The 18,882-nt window shown below is 45.7% G+C and overlaps 1 protein-coding gene and 1 long non-coding RNA gene across 11 annotated transcripts in view; one reads left to right on the forward strand and one right to left on the reverse strand.

Annotated features, from left to right (window-relative positions):
• LOC128327478 (uncharacterized) overlaps nucleotides 1-18,882 on the forward strand; it is a 94,768-nt gene that overhangs the window by 69,344 nt on the left and 6,542 nt on the right. For all 3 annotated transcript variants that reach the window (XR_008308626.1, XR_008308628.1, XR_008308627.1), the window contains exon 4: nucleotides 6,649-6,708. This is a non-coding gene — a long non-coding RNA (uncharacterized LOC128327478). The remainder of the gene's footprint in view (nucleotides 1-6,648; nucleotides 6,709-18,882) is intronic.
• TNRC6B (trinucleotide repeat containing adaptor 6B) overlaps nucleotides 1-18,882 on the reverse strand; it is a 220,677-nt gene that overhangs the window by 57,853 nt on the left and 143,942 nt on the right. For all 8 annotated transcript variants that reach the window (XM_053256273.1, XM_053256276.1, XM_053256272.1 and 5 more), the window contains one exon: nucleotides 9,656-11,974. In XM_053256273.1, the coding sequence (XP_053112248.1) occupies nucleotides 9,656-11,974 (2,319 nt within the window). The remainder of the gene's footprint in view (nucleotides 1-9,655; nucleotides 11,975-18,882) is intronic.

Consider the following 18,882-nt stretch of genomic DNA (forward strand, 5'->3'; position numbering starts at 1 on the left):
ACCACAACCAGATTTTCAGCAAGAGCCACATTAGATCTCGAGACACTGTGCCTCCTTGACCATTTAAATAGGATCTTGCTGTCATATTGTCCGTGAGAATGAAAATAGGCTTGTCTGTGAGCCACAACTGGAAGGTTCTTAGGGCATGAAATACTGCCAGGAGCTTGAGATAACTTATGTGCCTGTGTGCCTCGCTGTGTGACCAGAGCCCGTTGTTGAAGTGTCTGTCGTTATGGTGAGGGATGGAGAGGGCTGACGGAATGGTACTCCCTTCGAGAAGTTGATGCAGTTGGCCCATCATTGAACTGTCCCTTGCACCTTTGGTGGTACCACAAGGACCCTTTCCTGGCAGTGGCAGTGGGGTTTGAAACTGTCTAGGAACTGGACTTGCACAATCCGCATGTGGAAACATGCCAGGGGGATGACTGCCGTGGTCAAGGCCATCAGTCCTAAGAGATGCTGTACAAAATGTGGCTTGTGCCTTTGTTTCTTGGAGAAACCCTGCGTGGCCTTCTAGACAGAAGAAATTCTGTGGTGGTGAAGGTAAGCCTTTTCCCATCTGAAGTTGAGAAGGATACCCAGGAATTCTATGGGCTAAGTGGGTGTTAGAAATGACTTTCTGTAATGTATCCACAGCCTCAAGGAGTTCAACAACTGGATAGCAACTTGCACATGTGAGAGCAAGCAATGACATGAGGGGGCGACCAGGAGCCAGTTGATGTATGGAAAGACTTGTTACTCCTTGGAGCTGGAGATGCGCTGCCGCCAGCACCATACATATCATGAAGACACGCAGGGTGGGTGGTAGTCCGAAAGAAAGGGAAAGTAGGGATAGGCTGGAGATTCTGTTGGTATACCATTCACCCTGCTGCCCAACTGACTCCCTAACTGAGCTGACAGAGCTGGTCGCGGAGTTGGTGTTAGAGTCTCCCAGGCTTCTGGTGCTGGGAGACTTCAATATCCACTTTGGGGCTGACTTGTCTGGTGCAGCTCAGGAGTTCATAGTGGCCATGACAAGTATGGGCCTATCCTACTAGTTTCTGAGCCAACTCATATTGCCAGCCACACACTTGATTTGGTTTTTTGTTCGGATCAGGGGGGGTGTTCTGTGGGTGGGGGATCCGGTGGTTTCCCCATTATCATAGATGGCCCAATACCTGGTTAAGGTTTCACAGCCATGACCCACCCCTGCAGGGGTGACAGACCTCTTAGGTTGGGACCGCCCAAAAAGGCTGCTGGATCCTGCAGGTTTTCAAAAGGCCATGGAGGGTTTTGAAGCTGGTGTGGCCGTTGATTCTTTCGATGCCCTGGTGAGAACCTGGAATAGGGAACTCTCCAGGGCAGTAGACATAATTGCTCCTAAGCGTTCCTCCCGGACTGCTTCAAAAATGGCCCCATGGTATATCAAAGAGCTGCGAGGGCTGAAGAGGTTGGGTAGGCAACTCGAACGCAAGTGGAGGAGAACTTGGCTCGAATTTGATAGGATGCCACATAGGACCCATTTGAAAGCTTATTTATTTATTTAATCAATCAATCAATCAAATTTATATACCGCCCAAACTTTTGTCTCTGGGCGGTTATGCAGTAGTGGTGCGTGCAGCAAAAAAGAGATTTTGGTCAGCCTGCAGGTTTGCATTCAGCAGACCTATCCCGGGTCATGAGGAATTTAATTTCTGCTCCTTCTGCTTCAAAACAGTTCCTGGAAGTGTTCTGCTGTGATGCTTTTAATGGGTTCATTGCAGATAAAATCTCCTGTATACAGGCTGACTTGGACTCCACTATTTCTGCAGGGTCTATGAAGGAGGTATCCTTGCAGTGTTAGGTTGGATCAGTTTCAGTTTGTGACTCCTGAGGATGTGGAAAAGCTGCTTGGGGCGGTGCGGCCTACTACTTGTTCTCTGGATCCTTGCCCAACTTGGCTGCTTCTATCTAGCAGGGAGATTGTTGGAGGTGGCCTAGTTAGTATCATAAATGTATTGCTGAGGGAGGGTAGGATGCCTCCATGTTTGAAGGAGGCAATGGTTAGACCTCTCCTTAAGAAGCCTTCACTGGATCCCTTAGAGATGGATAGTTATAGGCCAATCTCCCTTGGTTGGGCAAGGTGATTGAGAGGGTGGTGGCCGATCAGCTCCAGGTGGTTTTGGAGGATCTAGACCAATTTCAAACTGGCTTTAGAGCTGATTATGGGGTTGAGACAGCCTTGGTCGGCCTGATGGATGACCTCTACTAGAGAATCGACAGAGGGAGCGTGACTCTGTTGGTTCTTTTGGATCTCTTGGCAGTGTTCAATACCATCAACCATGGTACCCTTTTGGATCATCTGGGGGAGTTGGGGATGGGGGCACTGCTTTGCAGTGGTTCCGCTCCTATCTCTCGGGTAGGTTCCAGATGGTAGAGCTTGTTTACAGTTGCTCCTCAAAACAGGAGCTGTTATATGGAGTCCCTCAGGGCTCCATTCTGTCACCAATGCTTTTTAATATCGACATGAAACCGCTGGGTGAGGTCATCAGGAGGTTTGGTGCTGGGTGTTATCAGTATGCTGATGACACCCAAATCTACTTCTCCTTTTCATCTGCATCATCAGGAAATGGTGTTCATTCCCTAAATGCCTGCCTACAGACAGTAATGGGCTGGATGAGGGATAACAAATTGAGACTGAATCCAAGCAAGATGGAAGTACTCATTGTGGGGGCTCAGAATCTGAGGGATGAGTTAGATCTCCCTGTGCTGGATGGGGTTACACTCCCCCAGAAGGAGTAGGTGCGCAGCTTGGGAGTGCTACTGGACCCTGGCCTCACCTGGTATCTCAATTGGAGGCTATGGCCAGGAGTGCTTTCTATCAACTTTGGCTGATTCAACAGCTGCTGTGTCCATTCCTTGAGGACGACAACCTCAAAACAGTGGTGCACCAGCAGGTAACCTCCAGGCTTGACTACTGCAATGCACTCTATGTGGGGCTGCCTTTGTACATAGTTCAGAAACTTAAGTAGTTCAAAATGTGGCAGCGAGATTGTTCTCTGGGGCAATCCGGAGAGATCATATAATGCCTGTTTTGAAACAGTTGTACTGGCTGCTGATATGTTTCTGGGCAAAATACAAAGTGCTGGTTATTGCCTTTAAAGCCGGTCCAGGTTACCTCAGAGAGCGCCTTCTTCTGCGTGATCCCCATCGCACGTTAAGGTCATTTGAAGAGGACCATCTCCAGTTACCACCGGTGAGTCTGGAGGTGGACCTTCTCTGTAGCCACCTCCCTGGACTGTGGAATTAACTCCCTGAAGAAATCCACAATTAAATTCTTTATTGGCTTTCAGGAGTGCCCTTAAAACCTATCTGTTTGGCCTGGCCTTCCAGGGTTTTTAAATAGTTTTAATGTTGTAACCTGGTATTTCAGGGTTTTTAAATTGTTCTGATTGTTTAATTGCTGTTTTATGATGTTTTGATTGTTATTTTTTATGCTGTTTTATAATTTCTGTTTTAATTGTTAACTGATTTTAATGGGTTTTTCTTAATCGTAAACCACCCTGAGCCATTTTGGAAGGGCGGTATAAAAAAATTGAATGAATGAATGAATGAATGAATGAAGTATGCTTGCCAATGCAGAACCTTAGGTATTTTTGGTGATGAGGGGCAATAGATAGATGAAAATGGGCATCCTTGAGATCAATGGAAGTAAATCAATCTTTCCTTGAGAGGAGATGCAGGATGGTGGGAATTGCAACCATAAAATTGGTCTTAAATCCCCATCCTTTTTTGTTTGTAAAATATCTTGAACAAAAACTTCTGAGGAAATTTATATGTATTTCCTTGACGGCCCCTTTTTGCAGGATGGCATCCGCCTCTTCTAGACTGTGAGGTGAGGGAGTGGTAGTTTTGGATGTCAGAAAAGGGTGGAAGAGAATGGAATTGTATTCTGTAGCCATAGTGAATTATAGCCCAAACCCAGAAATCGGCCGTGATGGTTGCCCATTTGTCGTAGTAATAGGCCAATATGGAGGCCGCAGAGTCTTCGTCTTTTAGTGTAGGGTGGCTTAGTCTTGGTGGTTGAATGGTGTTTGGGTGCCAACGTGAGGGAGAAAGAGCTGTTAGTACCAGTTGTGCTGACAGGGCCAGTAGTGCTTTCTGTCTGAAGAGGAATAGGACACTGATATATTCAAGCTTTTGTATTCTCTCTCAAGAGTGTCATCCATTTTCTGACCAAACACCTCACTATTGAAGGGGAGGACTTCAATACGAGTCTTGGCTTCTTGTGACAGTGAGATGGAGTGGAGCCAAGTGTGCCGTATGAGTGAAATTGCAGCTGCCACAGCCCTGGGTCCCCAGTCTGCACAGTGGCGTGCTGAGTGCAGCTGTTGCCAGTTGGGAGCCTTTGTTTAAGCATTCCAGCTGCCCCTCTTTGGTCTTGTTGAAGCTGTTTGAGAAAAGGGCTTTTTCCAGAATAAAGTGTTGGTATCTAGCCTATTATACTTGATGATTGGCAGTTTTTAGCAGGAGGCTTGCAGTAGAGTAGATTCGTCTTCCTTTTGCATCAAGCTTTTTGCCTTCCTTGTCTGCAGGTGTTGAGAGGATTGTGATTTGGTTTGGGCTGATTCCACTACCATGGAGTTGCAGATAGGATGTCTGGAGAGGTATTGGGTATCTTTGTGTTGTACCCTATACATGTTCTCCAACATCTCCCAAATAGGGGGAAAGGAGGCCAGTTTCTCCCAGGCAGTTTTGACAATGCGTGAGAAGGTAGGCACTAACAGTAGGGTCACCGTGCCTTGATTTGCAGATTGAATCAGTCCAGAAATTGGGTCTTCCAAGGGATAAGATTGTATTTTGATTTCTAGCCCTATTGATGAAGCCATTTGGAGTTGTTCCATGTACTTGATCTCTTCTGATCGGAATTCTTCAAACTGTTCCTACGTAGTGGACCCCTCTACAGTACTGTCCTCCAGAGCATCCCCTTCGGGGGAGTCAGGCAGTTCCCCCAAATGGTCAGGATCAGACCGTTCATCTGCATGCTCTTGAGGTTCCGCTCATGCTCCACCCCACTGCAGATCTGGGGGCTTCCCCATCAAAGCAGCTGGAGGTTTTCCCACCGGTTGACCCAGTGGCAGGGGAACAGCTGGGATTACTGTGGGACGAGGAGCCCAACACTGCTTTATTTGCTTTCTGGTGGCCATGATGAGACAAGTGTCTCTGTGTTGAACTAGGCAGTGACACTGAGCATGGGTGCAATGTAGGTTTGCAGCAGTGCCTGTGACAGCAGGGGCCCTCTGAGAAGTTGTAGACTGGGAGCATAGTAAGCTTGGGGACATAGTACCAGTAGTGTGACCTGTATTCAGGTCTGCAATTGTAATGGTTCTCTCGACCACCCCAATAGTCTTGGGAGGAAACAGCTGTGAGCATCTACCAAATGACAGTTGCTTTAATCCCAGTACTGCTGACTGCTATGTTTATAAGCAGAACAGGGAAGGCCCCGGAGGCTTGGGGAGCAAGGACAATCCAGTGAATAAATGGGGAACCTACTAAAATAGCCCTGAGAATCAGGAGAGCTGGGTGCAGACAAGTTATCCTACTCTTCCAAGCTGGATTCCACTTCTGGTAGGGGCTTAAAGGGCATGTGAGCATCAATATAGCCCTAGTCAGAATGCACAGGAGATAAGTATATGGGGCTCAGTGAGCGAGAGTTTAAGGCTGCTCCAAAGGTTGGGGTTTTGGTACCATGTGCTCCCTCTTCTTTCTTTTCTTTGGCTGCTGACCTGACAAATTGATATTGCCTTCAGCTATTTGTAACTCTCATTTCTTTTTGGCCAGCATAGACTAGTGTGCTGCTTGAGTGCTTGTGGATACCCCCAACTGAGGTGTCAGCTGCACTGCCAGCAGCTTGGGTTTTAACTTGCTCTTTTGAAGCATTTCAAGTCTCTGGTCTGACAGCACAATCAGGATTGAACTCAGGGCTGATCCCATGGTTGGGTTTGATGGGGGAGGAGTCAAGGGTTGGGCTAATGGCTGCCTTGCTGGGATAGAGGTCAGCTTTGCTGATGGGACTATAGGTCACTCCAATGGCGGCTTTGAGGGAGGTGCCGTGCTCTTTGCAATTGGAGCTGGAGCCTGCAGCCCAGGCTCCAGTAAAAAACTGTCAATTCTGAAACTGCATCTGATGCCTCCACTGGCACGGGATCCATGGGTACAGGTATGGAACCCAGATCTGCCTGCATAGAGGCCATCCTTACCTTCGCCATCACACAGGAGGCAATTAGGGGTTACTGTCTGCTACAGAAACGCTTGCACTTCTTTCCCAAAGAAGTGCATCCAGATGGGAAGCCCTATTGGGTCTCACCTGTTTTGCAAATCCCAGGCAGACTGAGCACGTCCACTCTATGGGATTCCCCAAGGCACAGAAGGCACCAGGAATGTCCATCCAACGATGGGATCTTAGAGAGACAATCCAAGCTGCGCTTAAAAGTAATTTTAGCAGCTGCGGCCATAACGCATTGCCTGCCAGCCAGGTCCCCCCCTCCCCCGCCGCCGGGGAGGAGGCGCACAACAAAAAACCCCAAACAAAACTGACAGGCAGAAAGACAACTGGAAAGTAAGGAGAAGTTGAAAACAATACAGTAAATAATAATGGAAAGGAGCAATAATACTGCCTGTTTTGAATAGGTAAAGCGCAGAGGAAGTTTCCGAAGATATTGCTCTTGTGGCAGTCGACAAAAGACTGAGGTAAGGAGGCGTACTATCCTCTAGGGGGAGCTATTTCCCACTTGTTTTTCCTAATTTGGTGAAGCTATGGAATATTCTGGACCTTGGCTCTTTGCAGGCACATAACCCAAGTGTGATGCAGAGAGACCATGAAGAAGAATCATTATTTGCACTTTGCAAGAGACAGTGTTGCTAATCCAAACATAACTTGGCTGGACATTGTGCATGTCTACCTGGTGATCAAATAGTCAGCTTTGAAGCACCAATCACCTGTTGGGTGAGGGAGCTGAATTCAGTCTCTCCACGGCCCCCAATAGGTGATAAGAATTGGGTGTGTGTGTGTTGATTTATAGTGTCAATAATTTGCAGGACACACAAGATCCCAATTCAGCAACTGAAATTATACATTCAGTCCTGGAGACTGGAGAAGGGGATTCAACTATGTGAAACACGTACACAGTTCCTGATGCAGCAGGGGATGCTCTTCCATGCAGAGATCCCACTTGATGGATATGAGTGAATACATCTGAACAAACTACAGTAAAAAGGGAATTGTCAACTTAAAAAATATTTTTTCTCACCAGTGGAAATCTACAGGTTGGATATGTATTGAGTGGCTGAATGAGTATGACACACACATACACCCCAAACCACTGGATCCAGTTTACACATGGATGCAATTCCTATGTTGGCATCTGGATGGAGTTGGGAGCAATACTGGAACCAGATCATTCTGTGCTACGCTATTCCTGCTTTATAAACAAGTGAAAAACACCTGAGAACTTTACACTCCACTCCACTTATACAGCATAACTTGTGAATGGTCAACATTTCAATAGGAAAGCTGTAATTAGATACTTCAGTTATTTAGTTTTTAAACTCACTTATCACAAGCATAATTTAAACACTCATGTTTAAAATTAAAAATTGAAAACATTAAAAATGTTGTGAGTCGCCCCGAGCAGTAGTGTACTGGAGGACTAGGGTATAAATATTTTAAATAAAATAAATAAATGTATATATTAAGCCACTTTCTACTCCATTCTAGATCGCGACTCTAGAGCAAACTACTCCTGCTCATCCATATGCTATATAAAAACACCTCATTGAGAGTAAAGTGCAATAATAAAGGTCATCTGTCCGAACCTGTAGCCACATGGAAAGGGGTTAAGAAAGGCTGTATCCTTGCTCCTTTTCTGTTTAATTTCTATATTAATTTTTTAATTCCCTTTCTGGATAATCCCAACCTCCATCTACCTAAACTAGCAGGCAGACCCATCTCAATCCTACTTTATGCCGATGATGCGGCTATATTATCAAGGACATTGGCTAGTATAAGGAGAGCGCTACAAAGACTTAAACAGTTCTGCAAAGACAAGTCCCTAGTTATAAATACCCAAAAGACTAAGGTTATGGCATGTGCCAAAAGAACACAAATGGCAAATTAACGGGAGTAGGGTTGAGCAGGTTAGGAGCTATAAGTGCTTAGGTATAGTTTTTCCACACAAATGGTACATGGGGTACACAATGCGAAGGAGCCAGCATGGTGTAGTGGTTAGAGTGCTGGACTAGGACCGGGGAGACCCGAGTTCAAATCCCCATTCAGCCATGATACTAGCTGGGTGACTCTGGGCCAGTCGCTTCTCTCCCAGCCTAACCTACTTCACAGGGGTGTCATGAGGAGAAACTTAAGTATGTAGTATACCGCTGTGGGATCCTTGGAGGAAGAGCGGAATATAAATGCAAATAATAATAATAGCAACAACAACAACATGCTGCAGCAAATGCAGAGTGCTTCTGCAATATTAAAATTTTTCCACACTAGAGGGGGCTATTTTATCACAGCGGCTGTCAAGGTATAGCAAGCCAAAACACTGGCACAAATATTATACAGGGTCCAGATCTGTTCCACCTGCAACTTCAAACCCATGGAAGTTGTTCAGTCTAGATTTCTTCATGCTATATTCCAGGTGCCTAGATGTGTTTCAAATGTCATCCTATGTCTAGAGGCGGGTTTAACCAGAGTCGAGGCCCGGGGGTGGCTTCACACGTTTAACTACTGGCTCAAATTACATTTTTGCTATCAGGGGCTGGCCCCTTTGGTATTGAAAGATGAGTTCCATTCTAATTGGTATAAGAGCCTTCATGATAAATTGGGCAGATATGGCCTCTCTCAATATCTACTTTCATTGGGACATGATGACACCACCAAATAAATTATTAAATAACATATTGTGGATATGGAGAAGCAATCTGATTTAATTCTGGTTACCCTTAGAAGCATTCTGGGTGGCTTCTCATACTACCCTCAGCCAGAGGTGTACCTTACAAATTTGATCACTCTAAATCAGAGGAGAGCGTTCTCGCTGGCATGGATTAATGCCCTGCTTTCTGCCATTTTGGATGGCAGATTTAAGCAAATACCGCTCAGAAACCGGCTATGTCCTTGCGGTTCGGGCAATATTGAGTCCATCTCACATGTGCTTTTATACTTTTTATATTATAGGGATATTCACATTGCCTGGATTGAACCACTTTTTAAAAACATGCAAGGTCAATCAGAAGAGTATTATACTTCCTTCCTTCTGGCAGACCAGTATACAGCAATTATAGCTGGGGTAGCAAGATTCTGTGCTGCAGCATGCAAACTGAGGTGGGAGCAGTTGATTAATTGTAATTAAGACCTCTGTATGTATGTTTTGATACTCTATTCCTAGTCCTGTTCTTGATTTTATTTTACTTTAATTTTATTTTCCATTTTATTTTTGATTGCTGGTCACTGATTGTAATAATAAATTCATTCATCTTCATTCATTCAAATGCTTGTTTTTGAGATACATTTCAATGTACATTTCAATGGCACAGAACTAGCTACAGGTATGAAAGTTTTCCTCTTACTATATTTATATCCAAAATTGATAGTTTGTAGGTAGTACTATCTCTACTTTAACAAAGAGGAAAATTATACCTGAGGTGGCTGATTTGCTAGTCCTTGGAGTAGGGAGATTCTGTTCTCGTGGAGCTTGTCCGCCTTGTGAGTTCTTGTCCCACAGGTTCACATTCTTGTAGTTGTAACTGCTAGGGTCTCCCCATGCTGAAGTGCCATCATCAATATCCATTTTCCGACTAATTGATTGGGGAGATGGTTCCTCCCAGCCGCTGGGTTCCTCATCTTTTGCGGCAGTTGGCTGTGGCCCACTGTTCCAGTTAGGATTGGGTGGCCTCCCATTACCTGGAGGCGGCGGCGGTGGACCCCAGGAGCCAGGAGCCTCAGACTGCTGATGGTGCTGCTGTTGCTGATTATTCCAGGAATTGGGTTGTCTACCAGTATCATTCCATGCTGGAGATCTTTTATTGTTATCCCACCCTCCTTTTGAAGAACAGTTTGCATTTCCACCATTACCCCAAGTCCCAATCTCATTTTGACCAGCATCACCCCAACTTGACATGGACTTGTTTCCTGAACTTTCCCAATTACTGGTTTTTGTTTGGTCAACTTCCTCTCCCCAGCCATTCTTGCCAGAAGACCACCCTTGATTAGGTGGCCGTCCATTCCATCCTGGGTCCTTGTTGGTATTCTCATTCCAAGATGGTGTCACCTTTTCGTCTTGTCTTCCTCCTCCCCAGTTAGAACTATTGTTCTTGTAATCGTTCCATCCTCCAGTGTTTTTGGGTTCTTTCCACTCTGTTGGAGTGGAGAGCTCACCCCATCCAGACTTGATTTGATTGCTTTGGCTGGGTGCATCTCCCCAGCCCCCTGAGCTCTTTGTCTGTATGGTAGAACTCTCCCACCCCTCAGTTCCTTTATCAGCCTTTCCTTCAGGCCTTGGCATCTCTTCTATGTCCCAAACAGTATCTTGCTTGATTTGAGTTTGACCCCAGCCCGTATTTGAAAGCACACGGGGGTCCAAATCAGTCCTGCTTAACAAGGTTTGCAAGACTGCCTGGCAATCTGGATGTGTAGGCCTATATGATCGACGTCCAGAATTGTGACTGTCACTACTTCCTGCTTTGTGGTTGCTTCCAGTGCTTTGACCTCCAACCTCACTTCCTGTAGAGCTGGAAGATCTTCCCCAACAGGGAGCCTGGGAATTGCCTTGGTTTTCAGGAAGGGGGTGGCCCTTTTGATTGTCCCATGCTCCAGTGCTAGAATTTGGTTGGTTTGGACCACTCCATTCTCCAATCTTCAGTTCATCAGACCCAGACGGCTGTTTCCATTCTCCCTGAGACACCCCTGATGTCATTTTGTTCCCTTCACTCCATTTGCTTTCACTAGAGTGTTGAGGGCCAAAGGTCCAAGACCCATCACCCGTAGACCTGTTACTGTTATCCCAAGAATCATTTCTTGACCCATTCGATTTTTGAACAGACACTCCTTTCCATGAGTCCTCCCTATCCTTTCCATTGTTCCCATGATTTCCAGAATTGCTTTGACCAGAGACACTGTCTATTCCAGAAGGCCCCCTAACTGTACCCCAAGACCCAACACTCCCAGTCTTTCTCTCTCCAGTGCTTTGTGAAGAGGCATCAGTGCTCCTGGAGGGGTTCCCAAAGCCCATTTCAAATGATATTCCCTTATTCTCCATTGGGTTTGGTGAATTTAAGTTCAAGGAGTTAGTGTTTCCATTTTTTGGTCCATCAGTGTTGTGGATTTGAGCCTGCTCTCTGCCAGAGACAAAGTTAACACCCGCATTTTCCATCTTTGACTGCTGTTCCCTAGAAGTCTGACCTGCTGTACTAATCTGTGCATTGGAAACACCATTATCAGATTCTGAAGTCCCTTTCCTTGGATTGCCCTCTTGAATCAGTGCTGGCCAAGCAGATGGGTTGCTATTTGGGTTAAAGTTGCTGAAGCCAGAGCTGGGACCAATTCTGTCCTGCCCACTCAAGTTCCTCCAGCTTGCTAGACCACTGTTACTCTCTGCTGCAGGGTTGGAAGATTGAACAGATTTAGCTTTAGGATCAGATTTCCAGGCCCCAAGATTACATTCGTTACCAGAACTTCCAGACTGGCACTGGTTTCCTTTTCCTTTGTTGCTAGTGGTGCTTCCTGGCAGAGTGCTCTTCTCCAAGCCAGGGTTCGAGGCACTGTTGTTGTCTGTGGTGTTTTCGGAAGAAGACTCAGTATCTTTGCTGGCTATACAAGGCCACTCTTCCATGTCAGACCCGTCTACAATCACCTTGTCCCAGATGTGAGTTGGGTTGGCATTGGTGCTGTTGGAGGAGGCTCCAGGACCCCAAGTGGAATTTGCATAATTTGAAGCAGCAGCACCTCCAGTTGTTGAATCTAAAATGAAACATCACACTTATTCATAAACACACAGAAGACCTCAAACAGAACATACAAATTGTTTCTAGTCATCTGAATCTACAGTTATAACTCATTTATTCTACATATTATAAAATTCATTGCAACAAGATATGGTGATAGCTGATGAAGCTTTTTAAAATAATTTGACAAATTTGGAAGACTTGTCTATCCATGGCTCTTAACCAAGATACCTAAGCTGAATTCCCAATTCTGAGGCAGTATACATCTGACTGCTAGATCCTGAGCAATTGCTTTTCTACAGGGTTTCCAGAGGTATGTGGCTGGCCACAGCTGGAAACAGGATGCTAGACTAGGTGGAAATTTTGTTTGATCTAGCAGGGCTATTATATTTTGTATGCATTCGGTAGTAGTACTCAAAAAACTTACATCTGTGTTATTTAATATCAAACATTCTATTAATCTATAATAAACTGCCATAAAGAAGAATACATTCTTCTAGTCCAGTATATTCAGGTCGCCAGTATCACCTGAATATATGCTAATGCTAATTAAGTTCTTGGGTAATTGATAAAAGAGGTGCCAAGAGGATGAAAAGCTAAACATTAATACAACACTAAGATTTTTCACAATTCACAGTTGTATAAAAAACTCTAGTGCCCCTGCCCAGTTGTATTTTTCTCGCAAACTAAAAAAAGCCCAAACACTTTAGACTTCCTACATGGGGAAGGTGATCCAATCATTTTTCAGTTGCCCTTTCTTGTAGCTTTTCCATATATATGACATCCTTTTTGAGATAAGGCATCTCCCAATAAAAAATACCCATTCTTTTTAGGACAGATCAGATCACCCTCTTAAAAAGAAAGAGTGGAGAGTCTTGTTCATTCATTTGTTTTCTTTCCAAAATGATCCATCTTGGACTAGGATTCTGTCTCCAATTGGATGCCTCTGGAAAGCTAACAAGCAGAACATGAAGGCATCAGTCCTCCTCTGCAGTCTTTCCCCAAGATTATTAGAGTAATATACTGTCTTTGGACATGGAACAAGTATCCAGAAAAACACCCTAAAAATCTGTTAAAGTTTGTCTTAGTTTACCCAAATCAACCAATACAAGTTCGATTACTATCAAGCATCTACCACAGATAATATTCTCAGACTAGAAATGGTGGTACCAACCACTCACCAATTCCAACTAGCTCCAGGATTAATTTTTAATCATATTCATTTAATCCATTCAAATGTAGTCACACTCATGCAAATTCCATGGTTGGGGCCAGAGCACCAGGACAGATTTAAATAAACAAACACTGAATAGACTAGTTCTTTATAGATACTAACATAGGACTGGTTTTTGCCTGGGCTTGTCTGGGGGCTTCATTTTAAGTTTCTCTCTTGCCTGGAGGTGGGGGGGAGGTGCCAGCTAGGGCTGAGGTGAGTCACACCTGGTGGGAGGGGCCACATTCCTGTTGAGCCTGTTTGCCTCAGTTTGAAGCCTTCTCTCTACATAAGAGGAAGCGGCCAGGGAGCGTAGCAACCCATGGGGGCAGTTGGCACCCTTGCTCTGGGCCACCCCAGCATCCCCCAAGTGCAGTTATGGGGCTGCTGAAACTTCCATTCTTCCCTATGGAGAAAAACCTTAAAGCCACTTGTGGGGTGCTGGGGTGGCCCAGAGTGAGTGGTGGTGTAGTGCACAGAGGGTGCCAACCACCCCCATGGGTTGCTAACCCATGGAGTACTCGGTTTTGTTGTTTCTGAGGTGTTCTGAGTGTAGATTCTTTGGTAGCATATTAGATTTTCAATGACAAACCATGAATCCACTCTCATTTGCTAACCTTAAAGAAACATAAACTTCAAAAATCACTTTAAAATCAGCCCTTTGCCCAATTCCTTTCAAATAATTCTGATAGCTTCCTTGCCCCCCTTCGGCACTACCACCCACCACACTCTGCTCTAGGCCACTCCTTTGCCCCTGACGTGAAGTTATACATTTGCTGACACCTCCATGCTTCTTTGTGGAGAAAAACCTTAAAGACACATAAACTCCCAAATTCACTTTAAAATCAGTCTTTTGCCCAATTCCTTTCAAATAATTCTGATAGCTTCCTTGCCCACCTTGGGAACTACCACCCTCCACACTCTGCTCTAGGACACCCCTTTCCCCCTGATGTGAAGCTATACATTTGCTGCAATTCTCATTATTCCCTATGAGCAACTCAAAAATACTTTAAAAATTCACCAATAATCGGAGGAGTGTCCGATTGCCTTGGGGTTTTGTGGTGGTAGACACCCCTGAGTGCCTACCACCCACCCGACTTTTATGCCCCTAGGTGCTCCACAATAGGGGTAATGGGCTGGTTCAGGTCCCATTATACCCTATGAGAAAAATAATTGGGAGTGTCCGATTGCTTTGGGTGGTTGTTGGCACCCATGGGTGCTCCACAATAGGGAATAATGGGCTGGTTAGAGTCCCATTATACCCTATGAGGGGAAAAAATACATTTCAAAAATTCATTAAAAATCGTACGAATGTCTGATTGCTTTGGGGTTTGGGTGGTAGGTACCCATGGGTGCCAGCTACCACCCCACCCACTTTTGGAGGTTCAAACAAGTTCGAATTTGAACTTGAACCAGGGTGAGGTTTGAGCAAAATCAAAACCGATCCTCCCCCTCCTGGTTCGAATTCAAACCGGGCAAACCGGTTTTGTGCACATCCCAAGAAAAAAGGAGACTATTTTAGGCAGGAAGGATATATCAGGCTTTATTACAACTTTATCCTTGGGAAAAATGAGGTAGGGAGTATCCACTCTGAGGACTCAAAGCTCAGTGACGCGTCAGACTGAGGTGATGGCGACAAGGAAAGCCACCTTAAGTGACAAGATGACTATGGGCACAGAGGCCATCAATTCGAAGGGAGGGCCCATGAGAAAAGATAAAACCAAGGAGAGATCCCAAGTAGGAGTCATAATAGGTGTATCTGGATAAAAGTGAGACAGCCCTTTAAGAAAAGGCTTGATTGTAGGGTCTCTAAACCAGGCCAGAGAGCCCGGTGGGGAGTGAGCCACAATGGCCGCTAGGTGGACTCTTAAGGATGACTATTTTAGCCCTTGTTTCTTCAAGAAAAGGAGGTAAAAACAAATGTCAATGAGGGAGACTTTGGGGGGGGGATACATCCCTTGTGTTAAGGAAGTGAAGGAAACATGTCCACTCGACCAGGTACAATTTTATCGTTGTTTTATCGTTTTATCGCCCTCTCTGGTCATAGAGAGGACTTGCTGGAGGGTCTGGATGGATCATCCACACTGTGAGATGTAACCTGTGGATGTCTGAATGCTGTAGGTGGCCAGAGTGCTGTGTGAGAAGGTTAGGAAGGATTGGGAGATGGAGATATATGCCCTGTGAGAGATGTAGGAGCCAAGGGAAGCAGGGACGTCTGGGCCACCAAGGGGTAATCAGGATGCAGGTCGGTCACTCCTGGTCGATTTTCAGAAGAATTAGTGGAAGTAGAGATATTGGAGGGAATAGGTGTGCCCATAGACTGGTCCAGGGAATAGCAAAGGTGTCCCCTAGGGAGTGGTGGCCTTTCCCAGCCCTGCAGTAGTAGTGTCTGCACTAGGCGTTGACCTGAGAGGCAAAGGGATCTATGTCTGGGACAAACCAATGGTTGAAGAGGGAGCAAACCATCTAGTGGTCTAGTTGCCACTTGTGGGAGTCTGTGCCTGCCCTGCTGAGAGTGTCTGCCTGTACGTTGGCAGTTCCTTGAATATGCATCACTATGGGGGTGATAGAGTGTAGGATGCACCACTGCTAGATTTCGATGGCCAGATATAGAAGTGCTGGCGAAGAGGTGCCCCCTTGGAAGATGAGGTAGGCTTTGGCCGTGGTGTTGTCTGTCTGAATTGTGACCACGGAGTTGGCTTGAAGTGGCAGAAATCCTTTTAGGGCTTTGAAGAAAGCCAGTAGTTTGAGGAAATTTAAATGGTAGTTTTTTTTCTTTCATGGACCAAGTACCTTGGAGGTGGAGGTCGTTTATGTGAGACCCCCAGCCGGTGGTGGAGGCATCTGTGGTAAGGGTGTGGCATGATGTTGGATGGAAAGGTGCTCTCATTGTGAAATTTTGTGGGTGGGTCCACCAGAGCACTGAATGCCTATTGATGGAAGGCGTAGCCAACGCGACTAGGCATCCAATTGTGGATGGAAACGGCATAGGAACCAGTGTTGTAGGATCCAAGAGCAGAGGCTGGCATGGGGGAGAGCATGGGTTGTTGAGGCCATGTATCCCAGAAGTGTTTGGACGGTAAGGGCGCAGTGGTGTGGATTGTGAGCGACTGGGCAGGCTAGGGAGGAAATAGCCTGGATCCTATGGTAAATGGTAACAGTAGGTAAATGTTTGAGTGTACAGAGTGGAATAAGAGGCCCAGGAATTCTATCCATTTTGTGGGCTGAAGTTTGGATTTTTCATAGCTGATCTGTAGGCCTAACACGTTCAACAAGTGAATTGTGGTGTCTAGTGCTTCTAGCACTATCTGAGGCATTTCTGCCACCAGGAGCCAGTCTTAGAAAGAGTTGGATTTCTTGTTGTTGCAAGAACGCTACGACTGGGGCCATACATTTAATAAAGACCTGAGGGGCGGAGGCGAGGCCAAAGGGCAGAGATTTGAATTGGCAAGTGTGGTTCCCTATGGTGAATTGGCAGAACCATCTATTTTGCGGTCGGATGGTGAGATGGTAATACACATTCTTGAGATCTAGGGATACGAACCACATGTAGAAGAGTCAGCATGGTGGGGATGGTAATCATTTGGAACCATTCGTAGGCGATGGAGTGGCTGAGAAGGCGTAAGTTGAGGATGGGATGGAAGCCTCCGTCCAATCTGGGAACAGTGAAGTATTGACAGTTGAACCCTTGGGAAGTGGGGTTATGGACTAGTTCTATTGCTAGCTTGTTTGTTGAGTAGCAAGCTCACCTTCGACAATAGGGCGGGCAAGGCTCTAGTAGCAACGGGTAGGTTGTGGGGGGGGGGTATAGTAGAAAATTCCAGTGTGTAGCCAACTCTTATAATAGTGAGGACTCATGAAACTGATGTAAAGTTTTCCCAGGACTGGAAAAAAGGTGATAAGCGGGTTCCCTATCTGGGCGCGGGAAAGGAGTAATTGTTTCTTTGGGAAGGTGGAGGAAGGCCTAGACTTAGAAGGCTGTGGACGTTGGGGGAATGTGGGCTGCTTGTTGTAAGTTTGGTATTGAGTGGATTGAAAGGACCAGTCCTCTTGATGAGGGTTGGGGAGCTGGGTGGGTCGGCTGATTACGGTTCCATCTGTTTGGTTTGTATGGTTTTAGAGAAGAAGTCTGGTAACTCATGGACTGTGCTGTATTGCAAAGTCGTTGGATTTTTTTGTAAGGTCTCATCTGTCTTTTCTCCAAAGAGCGCAATTCTGTCAAATGGCAGGTCTTCTATGTGGGAATGGGCATCATAGGCTAAGCCTGAGGAGCATAGCCAGGCATAGCTTCTAAGGGCGACTGAGATGGCTCTAACTTAGGAGGCACATTCTGTGGAGCGTCTGGCAGAGTAGAGTTCTTGTTTTACTTGCTGTGCAGCTTCCCGGAGGAAAATCTTTGCAGGTTCTTGTCTTGTGGAAAGTAGTCCAAAAAGGGGGCTACACGTTCCCAAAGGAAGTGATTGTACTTGGCATTACAGGCCTGGTAGTTGGCCACTTTAAGATGGAGTGCTGACACAGAATACAGGTGCCTCCTGAAGGTGTCCAATTTCTTCCCTTCCTTGTCTGGTGGAGTGGAAGTCAAGCGGGATCTGTATTTGGAGAGTGAAGACTCAACCATGACTGAATTAGGGGTCAAGCACTGCTGCAGGAATTTCCCTGCCTCCTCTTCTTCTGTGTAGACTTTGTAGAAGGCCTCTTATCTCTTGGTAGGTTGAGAGAGAGATGAAGGTTTTTTCTAGCATGTTTTGGCAATGTCCATTAGGGAAGCGTTCATAGGTAATGGAGCAGGAGCACGTGTGTCTGCCTCAATGAGGTAAAAGAGTGGATTTGGGTCAGACTTGTTGCCATGTGAGATAGGTGGTCTCCATATTGCCTATGGTCCTCTGATGGGGAGCCTGGCTTAGGGTATGTGAAAGAGTCCTGAGGGGATGAGCCTGGTGAGGCTGGGTCTGAAAGAACAGATTGGTTGTCCACATAAGGACTGCCAGACTCTTCTCCCAAGGCATTTCCTTCCTGTTTGTTTGTTTATTTGATTTTTATACCGCCCTTCCGAGTTGGCTCAGGGTGGTTAACAATTAAAAAACAAAAATCATTAAAAACAATTAAAACAGAAATACAAATATAAACACCAATTTAAAAACATTTTAAAAAACAATTAAAACCCTGAAAACCAGGTTAACATTAAGACAATCAAAACTAATTAAAAACCCTGAAAGGCCAGGCCAAACAGATGGGTTTTAAAGGCTCTCTTGAAGGACAGTAAAGAATTACGATTACGAATTTCTGCCGGGAGTGCATTCCACAGCCCAGGAACAGCTACAGAGAAGGCCCACCTCTAAACGAACCGGTGGTAACCGGTTGAATGTCTAATGAATGCTCCGGAGGCTGCTTGGAGCCCGGGGTGTGTGTGTGTGCGTGTGTGTGTCCCTAGGTTGCTGTTGACGGTAGGTAGTCCTAGAGGTCAAACTTTGGCTTGATCGAATGGGAGGTCTGGTAGGCTCCTGTAAGGGAGACCTGTCTCTAGCTAGTCTATGAGGATCTCACTGGTCCAGCTAGGAATGAAATCAGGAGGTTGATTTCCTATAAGTGAGTTGTCTAGAGGGAGGTTGTGCAGTGCATGGGTCAAAATAGTGATATGCCCTGTATGCTGGTCTCTTGTCCCAGTTTTCACAATACTGTTCAATGTATTTTGATTGTTGGGTAGGAGGCCA

The sequence above is a fragment of the Hemicordylus capensis genome, chromosome 5 (genome assembly GCF_027244095.1).
Source record: "Hemicordylus capensis ecotype Gifberg chromosome 5, rHemCap1.1.pri, whole genome shotgun sequence".
Taxonomy (NCBI): domain Eukaryota; kingdom Metazoa; phylum Chordata; class Lepidosauria; order Squamata; family Cordylidae; genus Hemicordylus; species Hemicordylus capensis.